Below are 25,740 nucleotides of genomic sequence, written 5' to 3'. Positions count from 1 at the left end.
TGCCAGAGCCACATTGAAAGCAAAATCCCACTCTTCCCTCTTCCCATTCCCTGGATGATTAACAGGGCTAACATAACATAAAAAGGCCACCCCTCAGCCTTGTGAGGGTGCCAACTATTTACAGTCTGTCCCCGTACAGAAAGACAATTAACTTGCCTGGTGCCAGATAATCTCCATTTAGACTGCAGGGTGTGTTTGTTGTTGTGGGTGAGGATGGAGCACGGCCAGAGGGACAATACAGAGTATTTATTTATATACTTATGCAGAGAGGAGAGGAGTGAACAAGGACAGTCCTTGGCTCAAAAGATGGAACAGCAGCTGGAGCCTGACCACACTGTGGGAATGGGTCAGATTCTGCAGCAACTGAAGTTCCACCTTTCTTCCATACAGTCACCCTTTCCTGGTGGGCAACACATGCAAGTGGGGTGTAGACATACACAACCTATGGCAGAACCGGCTGTTGGTTTCTCTGGGTCTGCATTGAAGGCACTTGAGATGGTATTTCATGTTCAGACTCAGGAGTTTATTATTTCTTATCAGTAAAACAGTCTCACTAATGTGAGTTCGGCAGCTTTTCATTAGCAAAGCACAAAATGGGTAACAATCTTTTGTTACAAGGTCTTTTAAGACTAAGCTATTCAATTAAGAGCTGACACCGAGATTATTTTCCCTTTTAACCCAATAACTGATCCCAAAGGGCCCCCAATGGGGACTTTTCTGCCCAATTACAAAATGCCACCCAAACCCAAGAAGAAGAAAGAAGAAGCATGAAGAAGAAACCCAGGACAACACCCTGTGCCCTCCATTTTGCTTCCATCCACAACATACTAAAAATCCCCAAACCTAAATTTCTCACCAAGTGATACACCTACACTACTCTCCATAATCTATTGCACACTTTTGTGGATTCCGGTCTATCTTGAAGTCTAGGAAACTTTCTCCATGAATGAGGGTCAAAGTCAGCGCTTCCCTGGGGGTCAGGGCACCCCAGAGAAGACAGAGAAATATTCTCAGTGCTCTGGGTTTCCACAACAGCCCTTGAGTGGAACACAGACATAATGCCACAGATCAGGTTGGGAATAGGTATCTCAAGTAAGGTTTAAAAATTAGGAATTTCTCTTCTTCTCTAAAAGAGGCTGCAATATTATGACCATATTACTTCTCATCATCACAGGGTTGTCCCCATTCTGCATCTTGTAGCAGCATTTAAACCCACTGGCCAACCCCAAACACACTCTGAGACACTCATACCTTCTTCCTCTTCTTTGCTTTCACAGTGCTCTCTTGCTTTTCTTCAGGCTGACTTAAAAAACACTCCGTAGGCTGCAAAACACATTAAAAAAAAGAGGTAAGGAAAAAGGTCACCAAAGGAAGGCAAAGGAGGTAAGAGGAGATACAGAAACTGTAATGCTGGGCTATGAAAAAAACAGTTAAAACTGAACTTCCCCACCCATAGAAGGAATCAAATCCTTACAGTTATATGTATACAAAGTAACTTTGGAATTGAGATTGCTGTTGCAACCAAGCGAGGGAATAAAAGAAGAGAAAATTGAAGCATTCAGGGTGTAGTCATAATACAATAAAATGGTGAAAAGCAGGTTTTGATACATTAAAAAAAAACAGGAGGAAAATATGAACAAAATCTACCACTAAATTTATATTTTTAATCTCTGCTATTGTGAATGATAATTTTTCTAAATTTTGCTAGTAGTGTTCTAAAATAACTGGGTCTAAGGTGAGCATCCAGAGAGTAAAAATAACATGGAACTGGGCAAGATTAATTAGAAACAATCATGCTCTGAAGTTCCTTCTACACTTGTAATACAAAATGTAGGAAAACATATTACAAATTTGTCCTACCCCATTCTTGCTTTGACTTTTCATAGCAGGCAGGGTCAAATACACACAAGAAAAATACATGGTGCTATCATTAACCCCTTTTTGTGCCTGAGTGAACAGGCTGAATTGGTCCATTTGTACCAGAGTCCCTGTTCACATAATCCAGGGCTAGGATTTGACTGTAACCACCTAAAATTTGACCAAAACAGAGGAAGCAAGGCCCAGACTTCTTTTGAGTGTAGCAATTCTCTTGCCTTCTTAGGGCCTTCTACCCAATGGAAGTGTACATCTATCTACATAGACAGGCTTTGGAACTTAATAAGTGACTTGATGAAGAGCAATGGGAAAATAGGCTGAGCTGCAGGAAAATGCTCCACGCCACTCTGATGCATTTGGCTGCAAAACTCTACTCTTGTGAGAAAATGTGGAGAAGACTCATCACATGGAGCATTAAAAAGCTCAGGAACAGCAAATCCAGCACTCCTCCCTGGGGAAAGCCTGAAGGAAAAGTATCAGCAGGAAAGGGAGCCTAGCTGGAAGCCAGAGAAGCTGCTCCTTTGTTGCCTTGGGAAGGCAGCTTCAGTCAGGCCAAGAGGGACAAAGGAAAGCAAAGAGGAGCTCAGAGTTTCTGGGCCTTTCTGAGCCTCCTTGCACTGCCCCACCTTAGCAGGAGGACACTTCATGGCAACTGGTGCTAAATGACCCAACCCAGCACACTCCTGCCTGTCCAAGCCCACTCTCACAGCCTTATCAGAAGCATTTTTTGAGGTTTAATTGTTCATATTATGTCTTCATTTCTCTTTTCCTCCCTTGCTAAATTAGCTATTAAAACAGGTAACCACCATGCTCAACACAAATAAATGACCTCTTACTCTCTGTGCTGTGATGCAGCCTCAGCCACTGCCCTTGCCAAGGTGGGAGTATTGTACAGCAGTGGCTCTGAAACTGGTTGAGGACTGAAATGAAACTTAGGAATTATCACAGAAGGTTTGGCTGGGGACTTGCTACAGCTAGCAAAGCACTCTACAGCTGGAATGTCATGCAGCCTGCATCAAAACCCATGAGAAGTTGTGATAGGGATTATATCTTGCCTCAGAAACAGAAATGTGTCCCCGTGATTTTCTCAGCTATAAACAAAGATTATCTTCAGTAGAATCGAAGGGAATGACTGCAAGTGGAAACTCACTTTGATTAACAAAATTCTTCCAGAGTTAATATAAGGGTTTTTTACTTTATTTTTGGTTTGTTGCTATTTTAAAAATCTCTGTCCTGACTCTGATTCAAGTGTTTTTAAAACACCACCATACGTTTCTTCATTCCTATCCCTACCATTAGCATTCCCAGACATTGAGACTGAAACAGAGCTACCCTCTGCTCTACTCTTACACATCCCAGCTGTCCAGAGATACTTAAAGGCCATTAGCCAGGTGTTTTAATCATAAATTTTATGTTCAACACCATATTTTATGCAGAGGACAAGCCTTTGCATTGCTTCAGTAAAGGGCTACCTACAAGCAATCAAAAAGTCAGAGAAGGGCCAACCTGAAACTCTGTCCTCCACTAGAGTTTGATGGTTCCCTATCCCAGTGGTGCTTCCAGCATACTGAAAAATGTCCCTCATCCACTTTGGGCCCGTTTCTCCCTCTTATACATCATGAACTGCTTTAACACTGCAAACACTCCCAACTCGTATCTGTATGAGAAAAGAATGAAATGTGCCATACAGCTGAAAAAATTTCTCTGAAAGAAAAAACTTCTCACTGCTAAGCCTTCATTCAAATATTTGAAAGTACCACCAAATGCCATGGCTTCTTTTTTGAAGGCAGTATGTAACCCTTTCTTTCAACAGCCACAGAAACAGCAGGCAACAAAAGCACACAGCAGGGTTGTAGTCAAAGCCTTGCTTCCTTAGAGAGAAGCATGTTAAGACTCAAAATTGCCTCCTTTACACTGCTTATATATATTTAGGCATAGTATATTATGCCTAAATTATTAACCCAGCAATAGGAAATCCATGTTATTCAGACATTAAAAATAGTGACATAAAAAGAGAAATTTTGTGGTGGTGAATGGCTGTAAACTTACATGTCTTTGATGATCTGCAGTCTAAAATATTTCAGCATCTGATCTATCCTGAACTTCTGACCCTTATCCAAGCATTAGTTGCCTACCTACTCATGGAATAGCTCTTTGCATGCCACCCTTAGGAAAAGGTCATTTGCATGCTTTTCTTATGCAAGACACAAAGCAGACAACCACTGTTTTTTGACACTGCTCCCTCATGCTCTGTGTTTTTATGCTATTTTTACATGGAAATTCTTAAAATGCAGAAAACAGGAAATTTGTGCCGAGACCAGTGATTTATGAACTAAAATGTCATAAATTCCTTGTTTGTTAATCATACACAGAGCATAAAATATTTCCTGTATTATATTTCTAACATGCTTTTTTTCTTTACACGTTGCCAAAGTGATGGGAAATTCAAATGTAGAGTGAAAACAGTCTTGCATGTGTGTGAAAGTTTACATTCCAGGTCAGCCACATACTCTGACTTTTGGGGTTTGTGACAAAGTAAACACATCACTGCATCACTCAGACTGGAGAGAGATCACTCATTTCACTGTAAGCCTGAGGACAGCCTGCAGACATGGAACACGGATGTTCATAACTCTGCTGGGTTGTCTCGTGACAGGCTCTGAGGTGCCAAGTCCATTGCAGAACAACTTCCAGCCTCTAAATAAGGCAGCATGAATAAAATGGGTTTTGTTATTTTGTTATTTGTTAAAACCACCAGCTTTCCATAAATAACTCTGATTTGGTATGTCTAAAAGACAGGCAATAACCCATCCATGACTTTGAGCTCCCATAAAGCATTGCCCTCTTGCAGTTTCACATCTAAACATCAAATTACCTGATTCCAACATGCAGGCTGATATTCTTTATATGACAGAAAGAGCAGTGGCAGGTGTTCTGCTACAGCTGAGCAGTGTTAGGCTACCTTGGTAAATAACTTGGGCTGGCTATCCTTTCTAAGGGTCCCATAAAAAGGATCAAGCAACCCTTCCAAACAAAGTGTCTTAACCTACTTCTAAATGCTTAAGTGAAAATGGTGATAAAAGGTGGCTCCATGAGAATTCTCACCCCTCAGCATCTGACCTCTGGCAGAGCATACACAAAGGCAATACAGCTTTCTCCGGTATTGCTTGGTTCTCTTTCCTAATCAAAACATTGATCTCATTCAGATATTTGGATCACTTCACCTTTGGTCTCTTTGGAAAGACATCCAAAAGCATAGTGATTGCTACCATGTTGTTTACACTTCTCTGCTACAAAAAAAGAACATCCCTGCAAATGGCTTTCACTTGGGCAGTTGCCTAAGCATTACAGAGTGAATTTACTATTGACCTAGGGGTCAAAATTGATATCCATAACCTCAAGGAGAGATAGCTTCCAATGTAATTTTAGCTCTCCGACAGCCACTCAGTCAATTCTCCTGGGTGGTATGAGGAAGGCAGAACAAATTTACCTTCAAACAAGAAACTTCATAAAATCAGCCAACCTCTAGATGACTTTTCCCCTCAAACTGGGGTGATGCTGATGTTCCTTGGCATACTCCATGTAATGCTGAACAACATAGTTCCTCTTGGCATTAAACGAAGGTTTTAGCAGTGCAGGGGTAAGAAAACATCAATCCATGAAGACCTAAATTCTTTTTCACTTGGACCTTGAACTGGGGACATGCTTGGGTAGATAATCTGCATAACAAGTAAATATAGCTTTCCAGACTTTGTGTGTGCAGGAAAATGGAAAAAATTTCAGGGGAGGGATACTCAGTAGCACCACCCAGGCTTGTACCGCTGGACAGTCACTTTGTAGGACAGGCCTGGCAATCTCAACTCACACAAAAAAAGTGTGAAGTTATTACTGAAATGTACTAGAATGTGATCACTTCCAAATAAGGCAACATAATTAAAAAAAAACCCAAAAAACTGAACAGATCAGAGAGACTGAAGAAAACTGTCCCTTTACTGAGAAAAAAGACATTATGTTTCCCTATGCATTATCATTGTTGTGCTAAACAATTAGTTAATTTACAAACCTGCTTTCTTTTCTTTTTCACAGCAGGTTTGGAATCTGAATCTTGACGTGTTGCTGTCCTGTTTTCACTTGCTTTTTCAATAGCTTCATCATCTGAAGGATCTAATTAAAACAAAGAAGAGTTCTTGTTACTGTTTTTCAAATCCATCTGCCCATCTTTGCATTCAAAACCAGGTATAAAATCTCTAGCTGAAAGGTTGTCACCATAACACAATCTCATGATTGGCAATAAATACAGCTGTAACAAATACATTCTTGCTAAATTCGCTGATACTTCTTTCAGAATGAAGTTATTTCCTCCTACTAAAACAAGTCTTGCAGATGAAGGAAAAAAGATCCAAGCAAACACATACAAAAATGCACAAAATCCCCATTCCAAGCTCCCAAATGCCTTACTGACACACATTAAAGAGGAAAAATTACAAGACATGTATAATGTTCTATTGTATAAAAAATATGCACACTTCCTGCAAGTACATTTTAATTGTGCCTCTTACTTCAGCAATAATTAGACAAAGGCACTACTTCCAAAGTTTGAGCAGAATGTCCACAAGACTAAAACACACTTATGTTGTAAAAGGCAAATAATTAAATTCAGGTGTCTCTACCCATTCTCTTCTTCATCTCTTTTATCTACAGAGAGACTTTGGGGAAAAAATAAATGCACAGCAACAGCTCCCTCCAACAGTGTTATAATAGTGCTTTAGATGTATTCAAGCACAGACTTTTCTACTGGGGACTGAGTTACTTCCCTGATTATTGCCAGAAGTGTTTTCATCCATCAAACTGAATTAATTCAACTTCTGTAATTGGAATATATCTGTCCAACAGTTATTCAGTCATTATTGCAACCTCCTGTATTCCAAGGCTGTAAATTCACAGCTTCAAGATTAAGTTATTTATTTTGAAAAGAAAGGAATAGAAGGATTTCTTAAGCATCACCTGAAGTATAGATGATATAACTGTATCTATGCATCACTAGTTGTGAACAGAGTAAACTGATGGTCAGAGAACACAAGAGAGAGAGAAAATCAGTTATAGCTGGTATTTCCAAATTCCATGTTGAAATAGCTATCTACTGAAAAAGGTAAGTGAAAGGATACGTGAAAAATATGCAAAATCATTTTTAAGCAAAAGGTAAGTAAAGGCATGAACGAGGGGAGGGAAAAATCTCTATTAATCCACAAATGTAGCATTATATATTATATGGCAATAAGGCACTGGCTTCAAAAATCCTAATGTGAAAGAATGGGTAACAGAATGGGTACATATTTATTCCTAGAAAGATACCATCTCATAATCTTCACTCCTTTTTCCCATCTTGAAAAGCCTGTGTAACAGTCAACACCCTAAAGTTGGGGTCTGACAGCTCTTAGGAGTTCAAGAAAGTTTAGGAAGTTGAAAGATAGTAAAGAAAATCAGTGAATGTTTTATCAGGTTGGATGCCATTTGTCATGAAATCTTACTTGATATAGACTAGATTCTTGGCAAACCACAAGAGCTTTAGAAAGAGAGCAGCAACTGAGAAGGGAATTTGCTTTCTGTTCACTAAGAGACGAAGAGACTCCCAAGTGAAGAGGGTAGATAAATATATTAATGAACTTAATTAAAACCAAAATAAATGCCATGGAAGAAATGACAGCACTTGTTTGCATCTCAATATAGAATGAAGTAGTTCTGAAATCTTAAAATAGCAATTCACCAAGAAAAGCTCTCGGTTTCCAGCTCTAGAGCAAAGGCTGGAATGTGTGCAGCAAGTGAACATCACAGCTCAGCTGACCTGTCTGCTTCATTCTCCTTGCAGGCATAGGCTCAAATCAGAGCTGAATGGACTGTGGCCACATGAGTGCCAGAGCCCAGGCAGAAATGATGTGCCTAGTCCTGTACAACCCAACACACAGCAGCAGGTGAACAGGACAACAAAGAAAGCTCAAAGTTTGTTTAACAAAGCTTTTCCTTACATTACAGAGCAAATATCTTTCTCTTGAGGATGTCCAAGTGCTCCTGTACCATTGTTCCAGATTGCAAGGCAAGATGTTTTCCATTACCATCTGTATGGCAGTTGTCTTTTGTCAAGTGGGCAGTTTGCCTTATCTCTCTCGGAATGATCACAATCCCTCCTCCCTCAGGAGGGCACATCTGCTGATAACAGACTATTGAATGTCACTGCATGACTGATAAGAACTATAACATCCCATTGGGAGATGCTCTGCCCAGAGGGAAGAGCCAAGCATTCCTACCCAGATATAATCTGGAGATTCTGGAACACCAGCAGAGCTTCTCCACTGGATTCCCAGAGGAACAGCTGCCTGTTCCACTGGATCTTCAGAGGAAAACTACACCCTTCTACAGGATCTCTGCTCTAGCAGAACCACACCTGACACTCCAGGAGGGCTGCAGCCACAATCCCAGCTGGACTGCTACCAACACCCTGACCCACAGGGTGTCAGGTTGGGTTCTGACTCTGTCAGTGTTGTTCTAGTGTACTGCATTGTTTATTTTATCCTTTTATTTTCTTCCCTACTAAAGAACTGTTATTTCCTGCTGCCATATTTTTGCCTGAGAGCCCCTTAATTTAAAATTTATAGCAATTCAGAGGGGTGGGGAGGGTTAATATTTTCTATTTCAGGGGAAGCTCCTGCCTTCCTTAGCAGACTCCTGTCTTTCCAAACTGAGACAACCATATGGCCGTCCCTGCACAGCAGCAGATCTTTCCTGCCTATTCCTCCCCAAAGTCACTGAGCACTTATGTCCCCCAGCCACTTTGAAATCTCAGATACAACACTTCATTAGAAGAAGCTGAAAAATCACATAATTCAGCATACTCCAGAAAGTTCAAAAGGTGTCTTGGTAATTCAGTGTTACCACTGGCCACTACCATGGCCTTGTTGCCCTGTGGATCACCCTTTCTCTGGCAAATTTATTGTGCTGTATCTTGGTAGAGCAGCTTCTATATTTAAGGGACCCATCACTGACTTCTGTCTCATTTGCTCTGACTCCAGAGATACTGAAAGAGTGACCAACTTTACCACACACCAGCTGCACACCCCTGGGATCTCGGACACACTGCATTGAAGCAGGCTGTGCAGAGATGATATAAATGAAGTACATCAAAGAAATCAGAATTGCCTCTTCATCCCTCTTGCTCACTGTGCTTGAGCCCCAAACACCCACTCCAAAGTGAATTTGTGCATGTTTCACTGAAATGAACTGCTGTGTGAGCTCTTTCCAATGTTTCACATTGAAAATAAATTAGAATTGCATCAAATAGATTCAGGGGAAGCTGCCTGTGATCTGCAAGCATTCCTTCTGAAATCCCACTTGGCATACTCTGAAAGGCAAACAGGAGTTGTGTAAGTCTTAAATAACCTCTTCTCTTTCTCACAACTGAAAGACATGCTGCTAGCAATAGCAATCTAAAACTGGACAAATGGTTTCCATGATCTGAAATAGCCTGACAAAGTACCACCTGTTCACTGATCATTTGAGTTTTGGACAGCACTTCATGGTGCAACGTCCTCTGCTCTCAGCAAAAAGTGAGAGAAGAGGGCACAGTCTCAGACACAACAAACATCAGTTCAAATTTGAGCATCTTTCTGCAGCACCTGAGTATCTTTATTTCATACAACTGGAGAACTTTCTATCTATTCCAGAAACAATCACCCACGTCCCAATCAGGACAGCAGCTCATCTCAAGCTGTAATTGCTTGTGACACCATGTCAGCTCCTGTGATGACAGCAGCGTTTTGTCGCAGGCATCAAAGTACCACAGGCCAGACTCTGCCAACCATGCTCACATTAAACTGTGTACCTTTCTCTGCAAATAGTTACCTTGATGTCAGTGGGGTTACTCACAAAATAAATCATAACTTGATGCAAATCTATGCAGAAGCTCAGAGATCACCAGCATGTCTGCAACAGACCAGCACTGTTTGCCCTGCTCTGAGGTGTTGAGCTTCCCAGGAGACCTCACTCTGCCAGAACAGGAGAATTCACAAATCCTTCCTTAATAATAAGCTGGTGAAAATGCAGAACCCAGCTGATTAATACAAAGTTGACTTTCATCTGGCTTGAGGTGCAAAGGAGTGGGCAGGCAGGCGCTGACAGGACACACTGCTTGCAGGGTGATGCTGTTGAGCACAGCAATTCTCTGCTTCCCTGAGACTTTCACCATTTACACAGCCACAAGGTCGTCCAAGGCATCAGAACAGTCACAAAAAGCTCTCAATACAGAAAAATAAATGGGAATTCCACAACTCTCCACGTGTTTTGCTTTGGTATTACATCAGCAGCATGGCACATACTAACAGGCTTCCCAGTCATGAAGTATTTATATTTGATCTTACTTTGAAGCATGCAAAAATGGAAAAAGCCATTTCTGCTTCACACATGCACACACACACACACACAGACTTCTTCATTTATATCAATCACTGTTTAAAATCATCCAGTGCACTGGTTTCTAACTTCTTTCAAATTTAGTACTAACATATGCATGTAGTCTAAGTACATCAATATGTGTACTAATTATACACATGTAAACACTCCTATTAATACATAGACATCTGCATGCTTATACACATTCACATAAAAGGTACAGAGATATTTAGATAATTTAACAGGTTGCCGTTAATAATCAGCTTTATTAACTAATATACTCACAATGAATTCATATTTTTTCATTATTTACTATGGTATTTTTAAAGGCAAACAAGACCTTTATGATATAGGATGTAATGACATGTGCTTTAATGTGAATGCAATTTTGTTCATACAAAATAGCTGGTACATACAAATTTGCATTTGCTAGGCTGATTTCTGAGACTTCTGACCTTCACATGCAACTTTTCTACTCTGAAATTGTTAACATAGGAGTTATAATGACAACGACATAATTAATTAATTCCTGTAAGAACCAAGGCTGACTGAAAAAGTGAAGCTCTTCTAGGCAGGACACTTTCTAATGCCCCAAAATAAACAAAAAATTATGACTGAAAACAATTTAAAAATTCTTTGGGAAATGCAGCTTGTGGTTCAAGCCAGCCTACGACTGAAATAAAGATAAATGCAGCTCACAGAAATTATGCCAGCCATGGGAAGCCAGTTACAAGACAGGAATATGAAGAAAACAAAAGGAGCTTTTTGAGAGAGGAAGGAGACAAGGTTCTTAGAATTCTTCATAATGTAGGAACAATCAACATGTAATTAAAAAGAAAACTTGGAATAGAAATATGTTGTTTTGCATACATACCCAAAGATAAGTGAGAGAATGATTTCTTTTAGGTGTTTCTTTGGTTTGGCTTGGTTTTTTTTTTTTTTTTTTGTTCTGGAGCTAAGCAAGATGAAACTTGATTGGAGTCCAAAAGGCTCCCAGTGACAGAGGCCAGTACAAGACAAGTTCAATTCTTACCACAAAATTATTCACTGTGACAAAATTTGAAGGGAACCTGTTTTACATGCCCACAAGGGAGAATTCCTCAACTTTTATTTGATGCATCTGCCTGTAATCAGACATATTCTGGGTCAGAAATCCCTGTTTTTTTCCCTTATGCTTTCATCAGGCCTTTGTATCAGCACCAAACTAGAATTACATGAGAACAAAGTTTGTACAAAATTTATTATGCCCTCCCACCCCTTCTCCCCTTTCTGATTTCCATCCTTCTCTGCCTGTTCTAAAACTGTCTCATATCTGAAACCAAATTTTAAATAAAGCCTCTGTCCTCTAATTTTTCACAAGCAGTTCAGTACACTGTGGAAACAGGTTTTGTATTTGTTATGCTCTCTTTTTAGTTTCAGATACGTTACAGGAAATTATGTGCTTGTCATTATTCTGTAGGTGGGCATAGTTCAGTTTGGATGTGCTATGATGGATTAATTTCAGGGTTTTTTATTTACTGGTTTTTATTTACTGGTTGATTAAATTTTATTTACTGGTTTTTATTTACTGGTTGATTAAATTGTACTGATCAGTGTTCATTAATCTGGGGTAAAATATTTAGAGTGCTCCCATCTCTAAATTCAATAGATTGAAACACATTTGATGCCAATTAAAATGCCAAGTGTGTTGGACACATCTTGAGACTTTTCTTAATTCCCATTTTTCTTTGGGAGGAAGGGAGAAGAGAGGCAGAGAAAAAAAAATCGGAGACTTCCTTATTATTCTCAGTTTTGCTATTAAAAACTGGCCTCAATCTTCAGTGGATCAGATTAAGTAATCTCAAGGTCAATGCACTACTTGGAACTTTTCTCACTGCATCTCTCCTGCATGTCCCATCAGGTACACACAGTGCAAGGTCAATTAAATTTCTGTAAAATGTAACAGCTGTCAGCAAAATTGGCTCCCAAGTCCCTGTTCATCCTTGCTCAGCTGAGAGGGCTCCTGTTGCCAGCAGAGTTGTGCTGACCACAGTAGCTGGGCTAAAAGTGGCAATGACAGTATTTTACAGCACACTCCTCTCCTGGAGGCAGCTCAGGTCCTGCCTTGCTGCCCACCAGTACCCAAACAACAGAGGAGCTCTTGTAAATGCAGCAGGCCTGGCTGGTGGGCTGGTTAACTAAGAAAAAAGGATTAACATACTTCCCTGACAAAAGGGAAAGGTTCTGCATAGCAGTGGGAGAAGGAGGTACAGAATTCAGCATTTCACACAGTCCAAAACTAAATTACTCAGCTGTGTGTCAGCAGCACAGCTAACCCCAAAAGGAGGATCTCTTTCATGTCTACCAGGTCAATCCTCCCTAAATTCCCTCTCTGTAGGCAGTGGACAGCTTTGATTTTCCCTGTTGAGAAGGGTAATAACAGCTCAGATACCCTGGAGCCCATGGTGTAAAGCCAACTGGGCAAGCAATAGCCATGAAGCTCTTTTGGGGACTTCCAGACCATGCAATGGCTAAGAATGCAAATTTTATTATTAATATGGTTCTTCAGAAAAATTGCTGGCTATTTATCACAGCAATACTTTAGAAATTTCTAGTAAATGAGATAAAAAATGTTAGACACAAAAACAATCTGTCCTTGGGAAGATCACCACATAACCATTGCATTAAAAATAGCCACGACAGTGCCAGCATCCTTTTCTTTTCTCAGATTGCTCTGGCTAAATTAGAAAGGGTCCCCTGGCAACTCAAGAAAAATAAGTAATTCTCCCCATCACAGGCATGCATCAAGTGCAGTGAGTGGCACAACTGAGAAATCTAGATGACACATTACAGAAAAAAAATCCCCAAACAACAAAACATCTCCTTACCTCATTGACTAAGGATTAGCAAAATAATTTCAAGCAGTAAAGTAAGACAAGATCTAGTCTTAGAAATCAAAACAAGAACATATTCTCACAAGAAATGAAAAAATATTATTTAATTGTATTAAAAGACATAATATTACAGCTTAATGGAAAACTTAGGCAGTTTTTGCAGTTTAGCTTTTAGAAAATGGGCACATGAATCAAATTAAGTGCCTTCATTCATAGGGCCTTAAAATATTTGAGAATTTTGACCATTTAGAACTGAAGAGGGAACACTGAATGCACTGGTACCTGTGGTTGTCACTAGGAAGCAGAAAGCTGCACAGAAAGCTCTGTTGCAGGTTATTGCCAGTTAGCAACCATTCCTCTGACTTTACCAGCTTGCTGCAACACAGACAGAGCTGCCTCTCTGCTCAGGCTGAGACAACCTCCATAGGAATTACACATGGTGCAAGGGCTCCATCATCCCAAACCATGCACAGTCCCCCTGGTCTGGGCAGTTTTGCCTTCCAATCCTTCCAAACTAAGGAGACCCTTCCCAAAAGAGGTGCATTCCAGCACAGCAGTGAGTTTTGATGTCTGCAAGGATGCCTCAAACTGCAGACTTTACCTGCCAAGGTATTTGAAAAAGGGTATTTCCAAGTGTGCTTGTGAGGCACACCTGAGGGGCAAGCAGTGTGGGACTCAGCACAAACAGACACAGTCCCATCAAAGATTCAAAGGAGTTTCAGCTTTGTCCCCACAGGTAACATTCAGGTAACATAAACTTCTTCACCTCCCAGCCAGGCTAAGCCTGTGCCAAGCCCCTCAGTAGGAATTCCTGTAATAGCTCCCAAGGACTGGCAAAAGCTTGTACTACAAAGTCAAAGACAAGATACTTCTGGAAATGCAGACCCTTTTCTGGGGCAGTTCTAAAGGCATATCTAGCACAAACAACTATTTTTGCCTGATAAATCCTGTGACAGGATATTCAGTTTAGGTTACTTTTCTTTACCCTGATGGATAATTTAAATTAAAATCACTGTCCATCCAAGTAAAAAAGAATAGGTCTTAATAGAATAAGATCAATTAATTTTCATTATACTCTGATATGACAAAAAATTTTTATCACAGACATAACTATCTGCAATGCAAAGGATTTCCCACAACACATTTCTAACAATTACATCTCCCCTTTTTTAAACACTTTAACATTCAAAACAGGTACTTAGAAACTAATTTTTGACATGACTTGCTGATTGGGAGTGAATTAAGAGACAAAATGCAGGGCATATCAGAGAATAAGACCAGAGGAAATCTTCTGTTGTATATATGTAAGCACAGGAGAATAAATTTTGTATGATCAAGACTAGGCCCAGCTTGTAATATAGCTACAACCTCACCCTCCTCATAATTTGACTTTTTCATTGTTATATTTTGCCTGTAAGACAGCAAGATGGTAGAGAAGCCATAGAACATGACTGATCAGAGGTAAAAAGTAGTAGGCCACTCCCCTTCTAATAAGAATCAACTTTTTCACCTGCTAGGTAAAGGTTGAATATCCCACTTATGCCTTGGACAATGGAAAACAGCATCAAGGTCAGCAGAGAGCTCAGTATTCATTTAGTCACTGGAGTTTTAAAACCCATGGTAAGAAAAGGACAAACATGAAGATTTGACATGACAGGAACATGACAGGTCCTTTTACTGTTTGCCATCCAATTTAATTTCTTCATTTTGAGCTTGCCAAAAAAGAGCAACCAGAGACTTCAGCACAGGGTACAAATCATAAAAATCAGTTCTGTTCATTGTACCCTTCACCAATGGTATCACGAGTGAAAGCTGACATAACATCCACAAGTCGCTTTGGACTACTCTTTTTCTTTTGTTCTCTCAAAAACTATCCTTCATGCTGAAACTTCCAATAATCTCCTTATAACTCCAAGTTGAATTCAAAAGCATTTTCTAGAGAGATGGGGAAGTGGGAGACTGTTTTGTTTAATCCTGTCCAAGAGTTTATGCTCGTAAGACAACGTTATCCAACTCTGAAAAGCAGAGGAACAGGGCAAGCCAGGATACAGCTGACCACACTGGAAATTGTCTGAGCCATTATGGTTCGCAATCTCACCTTGTAAATGCTCTGTGGCATATTTAAACAACTACAAATGTCTAGGAATTTGGGGTTAATCAAAAGAAAAATCAGCTCACACATACTAGTTACAGAATGTTTAACTTTGTTGAGGGAGAATCCCACGAGCCTGGCTTGAAGTAAGTCTCAACCCCAACACAGGCATTTGGGATAGGAAACTGCCTGGGCTCTGGAAAAGTCAGACCAAACTAATCCCACAGGAAATACTACCAAAGAAAGCTGGGCAGTTAAAAACTGTCAACAAATATGCAGAAAGCCCATTCAGAATCACAAGGAAAATACAAGAGCTCAGGAAAAACTAGGCACAAACTAGGGCCAGACTCTCTATTGCATTTTCCTCTTCATGGTGCAGACAGAAAAATTAAAGTCATCCTAAAGATAACTTGAGTGTATACAGCTGTCAATCCAAGCACTTTTCCATCCATCTTGATGAACACATACAACCACTTTTAAAGCCTTTTCCCCTTCTTCCAGGAAGTTTGCATCACTGGGGTTGGTCATGCAACATTTAGAGCCCTGTACACATGAACAGGGCCACTCTATAAAAGCCTCCCCAGATATTAACTCCCTGCCCAAAGCCAACCAGTGTATTATTTGTATGAGCAAGAAATCACTCCTTCTCCACAATATTCCTATGGGAGAAGTGCATGGCCCAGTTCCTGCCAAAGTATGACTATGCCTGTGCTTTAACACCCACCAAACACTGTGATTCCTTCTTTTTCTAAGAGCCATCTATCATGTATGGAAGCTGCTGCTTGCTCCAGAGGGTGCAAAGCTGGTGAAAAAGAGGGTGAAAAGTATACTACTCATGCTGGGGAGGAGTATATATTCCCTCCTTTATCCTCATCACCTTCCTGGTCTGAACGAAGGGATCTGTGGTGAATTCAATATCCTGGCACTAGAGAGAGGGGTAGAATGGGCAGTGGCACTGTGGAGCTGGAACTGGTAGGGTTGGTGTGGCTCTCATGAGGGTGCCACCCTGGAGCACAGGCAGCACAATGCTATCCATGTTTAGTGATGTTGGTGACCTGTACATTCAGAATTTCACTACTTACACAGTGCTATTCAATACACACCTATCTAGAGATGGACTTGTTCCTTTTTCAGGTCCTCTCTTCAAAATCCAACACCAACATTCTTCATTTGTCATAATATTAACTTCTGACAAACATTTATGTTAGTGGGGAAGAAATAGGTAAACTGGGAGGAAAGATGAACTTGGATAAATCCATAAAATGCCTTAATGGGTGGGGTCTAGCCTAGGTCTGACTGTGACTGAGTTTCAGCCAGAAATGTAGCATGGTCCCAGATGTGATGTCTCTCTTAATACTGCCAGAGATTTGCGCATTTTTACTGTTCTCTGTATTGGGAAGCAGCTGTGGCTCACAGCTGCAGTTCTTGCTGTGAGGGTAACACAGAGAGTCTGGCTGATACTGTGCACTTCAAGTCTATAGATCATGATAAAATTACACAGTGGAACTTGCCAGAAATAGTAGGCTGCAATTAAAAGGATATATAGCACACTTCACAAAAACTTAACAGCATAAATTATTGTTCACAGAGACATACTGCTACTTTACAGACTACTGATACCATTCCCACCTTTTTGGCTCATGGATGTTTTGCAGATGCACACATCTGTAGTATGCAGTTATCACAGTCCTGACTTTTCTCAGGTTTTCTCTGTACATGGAAAACTGCAGGCATGCATATCATGTAGCATACACTCACATATATGTCACCATCAAAGAAAATATCCCACTGAAGAACAACACTGCAAACAGTCTTTTATCCCAGCTCTCCTACCCATCTTTACACACAAAATCAAAGTTGACATTTTGAGCTGCTCTGATTTCTGAAGCTTTTTTTATTTAGAAGCCTTCATATGACATAGAAGTATCAGGTCTCCATTTGACAGAGTATCAGGTTGACTCATATCAAGTTAAACTCTCCTTCAGGCTAAGAACAAAATACCCTGACATGTTGCCACACAGAGTTAGAGTGGCAAATTCCCCAGATTATAAAACATCTGTTGAAAACCAGTTCCCTAGCACAAGGGTTTTGTTTCTATTCCTCTTATTCTTTGCTTCCTGCTCCTCTGCATATACTTCACATTTCTCTGCAGTTTGATTTCTGATATTGCAGGTTCTCATCCCCTTTTAAGCTATCCTAGCATCCCAAATGTATATGGTACTAGAATATACATTTATGGATTTAACTCACTCTTCCAAAAAGTCTAACTTATTATAAGAGCAAGTAAAAGGAGGGATAATTTTTTATAGTGAGAAGCATTTAGGGCAATACTGCACACTCTGACATGTTAAGGCTTTTCAGAGGAGGAAAGGCATCGGGCTTGTCATCTATGTAAGTGCTCTCTATTTAAGACTAACAATTACAATGCAATCTCTCATCTGCACAGGCCTTTTGTGAACTCACATGCAGCTCATTTGTTTAAATGATCAACTAAAAAGCCCATTATGAGACAACCAGTTCTAACTACCAGGAAAATAAGAGCCCATACCTAAATTCATTTGCTGCAGGCAGATGGTGGATTGCTTTTCTGTCCCTTTATGCTGCAGTCCTGCTCCCTTAGATCTTCTCTACTAAGAGGGGGACATTCCAGGAGGTCAGTTTTCTGACAAGGTCATCTGCCTTCAGAGTATGAAGAGAATTGCACAGAAAGTGGGTTAGGCTATATTTAGAGTTTGGTCCAACTCCATGCCAAGGTCCCCCCCGCTGTCTCTCTCTTGCAGCACCGTCTCAGGTTTATTCTTGCAGATTCTCAGCCCACAGAACACACGAGAATAGAAAAGTCGCTCTGAGCTATTGCTGGATCGAGGTTTTTTGCAATTTGCTAAAAACAAGTGGATCAGCAGTTCAGATGAGAACTCCTTAAACCACTCACTCTTCCAGTCCTTATCTTTATTTAAGTGGATTTTCCCTTTTCAGTTGAATAAGGGGAGGAAACTGCCTGGGATAGAGCAAAAAGACTCTCCTGAGCTAAGGTAAGGTTGCTTCATTTTTGTATTGTCATTGTAATTACAGCTCAATTAATGATTTGGATCAGATATGCTTCTTCTGCTACACCAGTTTTGCATGCCAGTATTGAAGGTATTTTTGGATCATGAAATTCTCCATGTAAAAATATCAATTCTCATTATCACTGTCTATAAGAAATGGGAAAATAAAAGGGTATCAGCATGTGAAATAGAATATATACTATCTGATTTTTACCTGCTTAAATTACTGTAAAAAGCACACAGCTATGCCAATAGACTGTATCATTCTGAAAATGAGAGAATCCCAGATGTGTGGCTTTATGCACATGATTACATATACAGGCATGCATTTAGATGTGCTGAGAGATGTTTCAGCCACATTCTTTTGCACAATATGAGCAAGCATGGGAGCAAGTTTGTGATAAAGGGCTTGCTGCAAATGGCACAGATATGAGTAAAAAAAAAATTAATAAATGAACATGTGCTCAAATCCCTTTATAGTTTCAAAGTTGCTCAGCTCCAGAGTACAGGCAGTATTACAGCTCATATTGTATTTGGTTTCCTTTCCACTGTATGCTATACACTGGTTCAGCATTGCTTCTCTTTTTAAAAACACATATGGCTCAACAATTTTCCTCCTTTTAAACTGTTGTGATTCTTAAGGGAAAAAACCTCTGGACAGAATACATCATTGCATTCCTGTCTGTTAGGAGATCCTAACACACTTCAGGTCACATGGCCAAGATGATACTGTAGTGTGAATCCAACATGAGGAGAATGTTGTCATGTAAAGACACTCTGGAGCCATGGATTTAGCACTGGCACACACACACACTTTCTAATGCAACATGACCTCAGCAAGACCGCAGGAATGGTAACATGAAAAAATTGGGTAGGCAGGTCCACTTGATCCAAAGGTCCAAACACTGATGGGACAGCACCAACTCACTGCACAACAATCACTGTGCAAAAGCCTTAGCAGAAGCAACTAAACAAAGGCAGATGGATTCTGGATTAAAATTCAGCAAAGAGCAAGAGAAGTCACTGTGAGTTCAGCTAAGGTGACTGGGTGAATTTTTATACTTATTTCAGGTTGTCTTTTCTTAATACAGCTGCTGGTTAAACAATGCCATGCATCAGGCTATAAAACATTCTAAGTTGGCAAAAGTCTTATCTGCTGAAAAAACTTCTCATTTTGCTCACTCTCAACTATGTATAAGATCTTCTCATCCTTTGCTTCTGATTTTGCTTAGTAATTTATGCTTTGGGTCTTGAGTGTTAAGTTTATTTGACAGAAGTAATAAACACAATCCATTTCACACAAAATACTTCCTAGCAGTGCTAAGACTATTTAACAAATGAAAATTATGGTAGCATGCCGTGGAACCAACTTGGGCTGTGTTGCATGTGATAACTCTGATGGATCCAGAAGGTTTATATTGCAAGACCTTGAAGAAGAGGCTGTTAAAGGAAGGTTGCTGAAATACTGCAAATGCATTTATCAAATTTATCAGCAAGTAAAAGGCATCACAGTATAAAAGCATCTAGTGCAGCCTAAGATCTGAACAACCTTTTATAAACAGTACTTTTACACTGATAGAAAAGGGGAAAAATACATCCGTATAAATTTTAAATGTTCAGGTTTTGCCTAATGAATCAACTTAGTTTTTGTGACATTTTGTGGTACTATACTCCATTTGCACATGGGAAAATATTACTTACTGCCCCATCAATATTAAAAATATCAGGGATGTAGGGTTGGCTTAAAAAAAAAAGCAGTAGTGCTGTGACTGAGCTTCCTAATGCAGTGCTCCCAAACACCCCCTGGCAGATGGACAGGAACTGCTGTGTCACAGTGGCAGACAGCACTGGCTTGTTTTGAAGGAAGGGTCATCACACCCTCCCCACAGGAGCTGAGTCTGAAATGTGTCTGTCACCCAAACTGGTGGGAGGTTTGTTGACACGTGGATGACAGGATGACAGCTTTGGAAAATGGCAGTAGGATGATGAATATGGGCATGGCATTACCAGAAGAAGCTAGAAAGAAGCACATCTGAGTGAACAGGCCTCATATTCTAAGGTAGACAAACCTCAGTCTGCTTCTAACCTCTTTCTGGAGCCAATCCTACTTGGTGAGTTCTTCCTCCTCGTAGTCTCTCCTCATAAAATTCCATAAAAAAATTCCAGTACCCTGAGCTTGCTTTGTCTTGCTAAGGTGGGGTCTCCAATGGACACAGTATGTCCATTCTAGTGGAGACCAATATACAAGTGAAAAAAAAGTAAAAATAGTAAATTAAAAGGAGGAAATTTATTTTTTTCTCCTCTCAATTAAGAAAGAAAGAAAGACTGAAACCCTTAATTTCTGATAGAGGGGCTGATGGGACTGAAACCCACCTTCCTCCCTTGTGGTGGGAGGGCATGGCCATACATATTGAATGACATGTCCAAGGCTGTGGAGGAGGAGGAGGAGGAAGGGAAAGCTTGGCTGATGATGTATGCTGCCAGCTGGCCAGGCAAAGCTCCAAGAGGACATTCACTCACCCCTTGCTTTGGCACTGTCCCTCTCAGCTGACAGGTGTAAGCAGGACCAGAGCCAGATGGGTAAATCCAAACAGTGCCAGGGGTACAAGTCCCACCAGCAGTCAGATCCCCTGCTCCACTCCCTGTATTTACCTTCTGCAACCAGCCCTGGGATTTTTCTCCCTCCCTGCCAAGCTGAGCAGACAGAAACAAGCTGGGATTTTGGGGAGAGTCACAGCATACCTCAACAAATACCTTTAACAAGAGGTCCTGCCAGGTGCCACAGCAGCAATGCTACACGGCTCTGCAGTCAACCTGCAGGACCCAAGACTCATCTCCAGCCGCCACCATCAATGCATAGCTGGTGCTGCAGCTGGCATCGAGATAGGGACCACCAAAAGGGGCTTGGAGAGTGTGAGCAAGGTAAAGGGAGCTCTTGGAGTCAGTCTGTGAGTACTTGGGTACAGCTCTGTGTGTATGCCTGCATAAGGAAGGAACACAGAACTTGGTATGAAGACAGGGGCTACAACTGCTGAAGGAGATCTGCCTTAAATCCTGCACTGAAATTTTCTTTCAAAACCTTTAGTGACTATTGCCACCACTTCCGAATATACTTTCCAGGAAGGGATGGATGATGATATGCCAATATATGCTGTATAGGAAAGAGAGATACTTATAAACACAGAAAAATTCCAAAGCTTTAATTAAGCAAACAATTAATTAAATAATTATAGTCATTCGGCTAAGCAGTACTTTCCCCTGAGACTTACTTGTAATAAGGACAGGGAAAGAAATCAAAGTTCATACACACAACCAGGCACATAACCCCAGCCTTTGTCTGACCTGCTTTCACAAATCCATCTTTCAAAAATAGGAAGGAAAAACCCCAACAACACAACTTTTCCATAGGGTGCCCTGCTGGTAGAGTGGTATGTCTTTGCAGAAAACTGTCTGCCCTGAGGAGGAATAGACTCATCACCTGCATTTTCTTTCTTGTCCCAATACAAGTGTTGGGATTGACAGAAAGGTTTCCAGCACTGGTTTTCATGTTTTGCATTACAGAATATGACTTTTAACTGTGGCAAATTGCATGTTGCCTACTCAAAGCACAATAAATCTTCATGCTTACAACTAAGCACAGTAAGGCACAGGACAAGAAAGGCACTGGAACAGTGAGGTACTCTTCAGGCCTGCAGCACCACAATGCTTGGCAGCAAAATGCCAGCTCTAAACTCAGGAAAACTGCAGGCAAACCACAATCTGCTACACCCAGTGCCCTACTTCTCACCCAGACAACTTTGTGGTCCTACTCAGTACAATTTTCCGGCTCTCAGTCTTTACTTTGGTGATTATTCAGGATGGGAATACAACCCATTCACGTGAGAAGATGAAGGTTGTCAACTTTAAAACAATTTCCAATGACAATCCCACCTACACAATGTGGCATTAAGCTATGCAGGAAGAAACAGTTAAAAATTGGATTATATAAAACTGACACAAATTTCTTATCTTCCATTACATAAGCCTAAGTTCTTTCAATTGCAGCAAATTCACAGTGACCACTACTGATGCTAAAATGCCACAGAAAGTAATCCAAAAACACCTGAGCTCTTCTGTGTCAATCATCAGAGGGTGAAAGTGCATACAGACAGCTGCAAAACAGTAAATTACAGTTTTATATAAAATGAAACATAGTCCTGTTAGAAGAAATCCTTGGAGGTGAACTTTCTCACTTTTCACTCATAGCCAGCTTTTTAGCATACAATCTGATCTGCAGGCATTCACTTCAACAGGAGAACAGAGTCCAATCTCTAGCACAAATAACATTGCAAAAAAATAAAAATCATTATTTACAACATGGTTGTATTTTAGCACAGTCCTCATGCATTTTTCTTAATCATGAATAATATTGTGGGTGAATAAAAGAATGAAGGAGGAAAAAAATACCTCTAAATTGATGTCAAATAATTGAGATACTCTCCCTAAAGAAACAATGTAAAAATCACGTACAAAGTAGAGTAAAAATAGGCATTTTACACCATCTTGTCTGTCTTTAAGAATACAACTTAAATAGCAAATGAGCAGCAGTCACTTTTCCTGTCACTGCGTTTTCCTCTGCTAACACAAAGTGTAGAGATGTCATCCAGTCCAATCTGATGTATGTCCTCTCTCACAACACCTGCCTGAAAGAAGGGGATGGCAAGGAAGTCCCACATGGGAAGAAAGTGAGGCTGTACAGGATGAGCTTGTCAATATATGGAAAAATGAAGGGCTGAGATGATGTGTCAGGGCTCGTGTCCTCGAGCCTCTGCTGTTGCTGTGCAGTTCTTCTCACTCAGCCAAGCCAAGGGGCTGCACATTCCTTGCTGTACATTCACCCACTCACCAGCACTAACCCACTCAGAAGGAGACACAACCAGGCTGTGTGGGGCAATGTTCCTCACTCAGGGTTCACCAAATGTGGAATTTTTCTTCACTTGAGGTCACCCCTGTGTTCACAGGGGTCCCAGGACAAGGGAAGAGATGAGAATCTTGACTCCAAGTTTCAGAAGGCTGATTTATTATTCTATGATATACATTATATTAAAGGAAAATGGTATATTAGAACTATACTAAAAGAATAGAAGAAAGGATTTCATCAGAAGGCTTGAAAGAAATAGAAAGGAATGAATGAATAACAAAAGCTTGTGACTCAGAGTGTCCAAGCCAGCTGATGTGATTGGCCAATAATTAGAAACACCAACATGGACCAATCAAAGATGCACCTGTTGCATTCCACAGCAGCAGATAATTATTGATTTTCTTTTTCCCTGAGGCTTCTCAGCTTCTCAGGAGAAAAATCCTGGCAAAGGGATTTTTCAGAAAATATCATGGCGACAGCTGTGATGGTGTTTCTCAACACAGACAAGTAGACACCAAGAGGTTGAAATGATATGACCTTTTTTGCAACTTGAGGCTCCTGAAGAGGGAAAACCAGAGCCTTTGTTCCCCCTCACACTAACTTTCATCTGACTTCCAGCTGTCTGAGGTGCAGACCATGAAGTCTAATTATAGGTTTATTGAGTCTTCCCAGAGATTGGCTCCTTACGTGGGCAAAGAATTTCACAAATCTCTTTGGGAGCCTGGATATTCCTCCATTTTAGATTTCCCTGTCATAAATGTACCAGGTGGGTTTCTCATCAAGTTTGCTCCTTGACACTGAAACAAAAGGAAGAAATGCCAGGCTTCATCAAACAGTGCAGGGCATGGAGTGATCACTGCAGAAGGCACAGCTAGACTCTTCCCTACTGTCCTCTCCTGTGACATGTCACCTAAATAGGGCTGCTAACACTGAAGACGTTTTTATTGTTAAAAGTACAAAGCTATGGCATGTACTAAGCAGTCAATATTCTATTGTACAATTGCATAGATGAGCTGTGTTTGCTTTGTGTAAATGTCCAGTGCACATGGTCAGAGGAGGGAGTTCTAGAGGATTTATTTGGATGGAAGTCAGGTGCATGTATGTGCTTTGTTATACTAAAGAGATTGGGAGTAGGCATTGATGTATTGAGAGGGACTACTTAGCCTTTAGCAAACCACTAGCACTTCTTCCACCTCAGTTTGTCTTACTGAAAAAAAAAAAAAAGTAGAAATATCCATTAATGGGGTTTGTTGGAGCCTAAATAGCATATGTAAAGTTCTGCGGGATTCTGGAAGTGCTATAGGAGAATATAATAGTTGTTTGTTATATTCTAGCAGAAAGGACATGAAATCCCTTTCTTTGACACTTGAAAAAGCATGAGTGTTTTTAAAAGTATTTTTGAGACTCCAAACCCATTGCATTCAGATCATTAATAGGAAGAACAAACTTGGGGCTCACTCTGTCAGAGCCACAACTCAGTCGGATGCATTTTGATTCTGAGTTACAATCTCCAGGTTCTAGTACTGACAGCCACAATCAAAAGCTTCTTTGTCATGTCTTTGCTATTCAGCAGCTTTGGGGACAGTGCCCATGACATGAGACAAGAGAAAGATAAGGGTGAGCCTTATCCAGAGGGTTTCACTACTGCATCCAGCTCAAGGACAAACTGCTGACAGACTGCAAAGATGGGGCCAGAATATCCACAGGGTGGGAGAGACAGAAGCAGTGCTTTATCTAGGTCCTGAAGCCTGAGCTTGAGACAGCCTCGTAAGGCAAAGGTCCTTGGGTATCCTGTACAAATTCACATGATGTGAGCTCTTCCTTCGAGACACTGGTGGGAAATGCAGTCTCCACCTCGTTGATTTACTCCAGGGCTGCTGATAAGGAAACCCCTGTGGAGCAGAACACTACCCACAGCACAACAGGGATGAGATAGGCAGCACATCTGCAGAGGGAGATCAGTGCCTTAGTCAAAGTTACAGAAAACAGCAACTGTAAAATATTCCATGTCTTACAATATGGGAAACAGCGTAACCCTCACATCAGAGATACTTTGTCTCTCACTGTTTGTCTTTGGGAGCAGAAGGAATATATACAATTAATGATATCAAACAGAGCCCAAGCATAGCAATAAAAAACCCCAAACAATACATTAAGTGCTGTCATGATCATTTTTTGCTTTTGTTTTAAACTGATTACTTAGCTCAGCAATGGTCAGGACTGGAAGGCTACACCAGGATGGTAATGAAGGTATAACCCTGGGGAACAATTTTGATTATAGTGAAGGTTTCAGCTGACTACATTTTAATTAATCTGAGTAGCAGAGCATTCTGAATCCCCAGATATCCCAGATCAATTTGGAGACTAACATGACTCATTTTACAGCATACTTTAACATTGTTCTAATAAATTCTTCAACAGTTCCTTTAAGTCTCAGAGGTAATCTAATTTCTCTTCTATTTTTATTATAGAGGCTTTCAAAAGACATTTCAACTATATATCATTAAAATCATG

At 40.5% G+C, this 25,740-nt stretch overlaps 2 protein-coding genes across 5 annotated transcripts in view; one reads left to right on the top strand and one right to left on the bottom strand.

Annotated features, from left to right (window-relative positions):
• CMSS1 (cms1 ribosomal small subunit homolog) overlaps positions 1-25,740 on the bottom strand; it is a 226,547-nt gene that overhangs the window by 15,479 nt on the left and 185,328 nt on the right. For 3 of the 4 annotated variants that reach the window (XM_077174440.1, XM_054627991.2, XM_077174441.1), the window contains exons 2-3: positions 5,939-6,039; positions 1,252-1,323 (exon numbers count right to left, since the gene is read on the bottom strand). In XM_077174440.1, coding sequence (XP_077030555.1) covers positions 1,252-1,323; positions 5,939-6,039 — 173 coding nt within the window. Of the gene's footprint in view, positions 1-1,251; positions 1,324-5,938; positions 6,040-17,827; positions 18,017-25,740 lie in introns of those variants that run through there. The other variant, XM_054627992.2, reaches the window with a different exon arrangement.
• The window catches only part of FILIP1L (filamin A interacting protein 1 like), a 191,591-nt gene continuing 183,504 nt past the window's right edge, over positions 17,654-25,740 (top strand). Inside the window, exons 1-2 of the mRNA XM_077174436.1 lie at positions 17,654-17,670; positions 18,256-18,311. The gene's annotated coding sequence lies outside the window, so the exon portion shown is untranslated. The remainder of the gene's footprint in view (positions 17,671-18,255; positions 18,312-25,740) is intronic.

Source organism: Agelaius phoeniceus, chromosome 2 (assembly GCF_051311805.1).
Source record: "Agelaius phoeniceus isolate bAgePho1 chromosome 2, bAgePho1.hap1, whole genome shotgun sequence".
NCBI classification, from domain to species: domain Eukaryota; kingdom Metazoa; phylum Chordata; class Aves; order Passeriformes; family Icteridae; genus Agelaius; species Agelaius phoeniceus.
The sequence above is the reverse complement of the archived record's forward strand: the minus strand, read 5'-3'. Positions and strand labels throughout refer to the sequence as shown.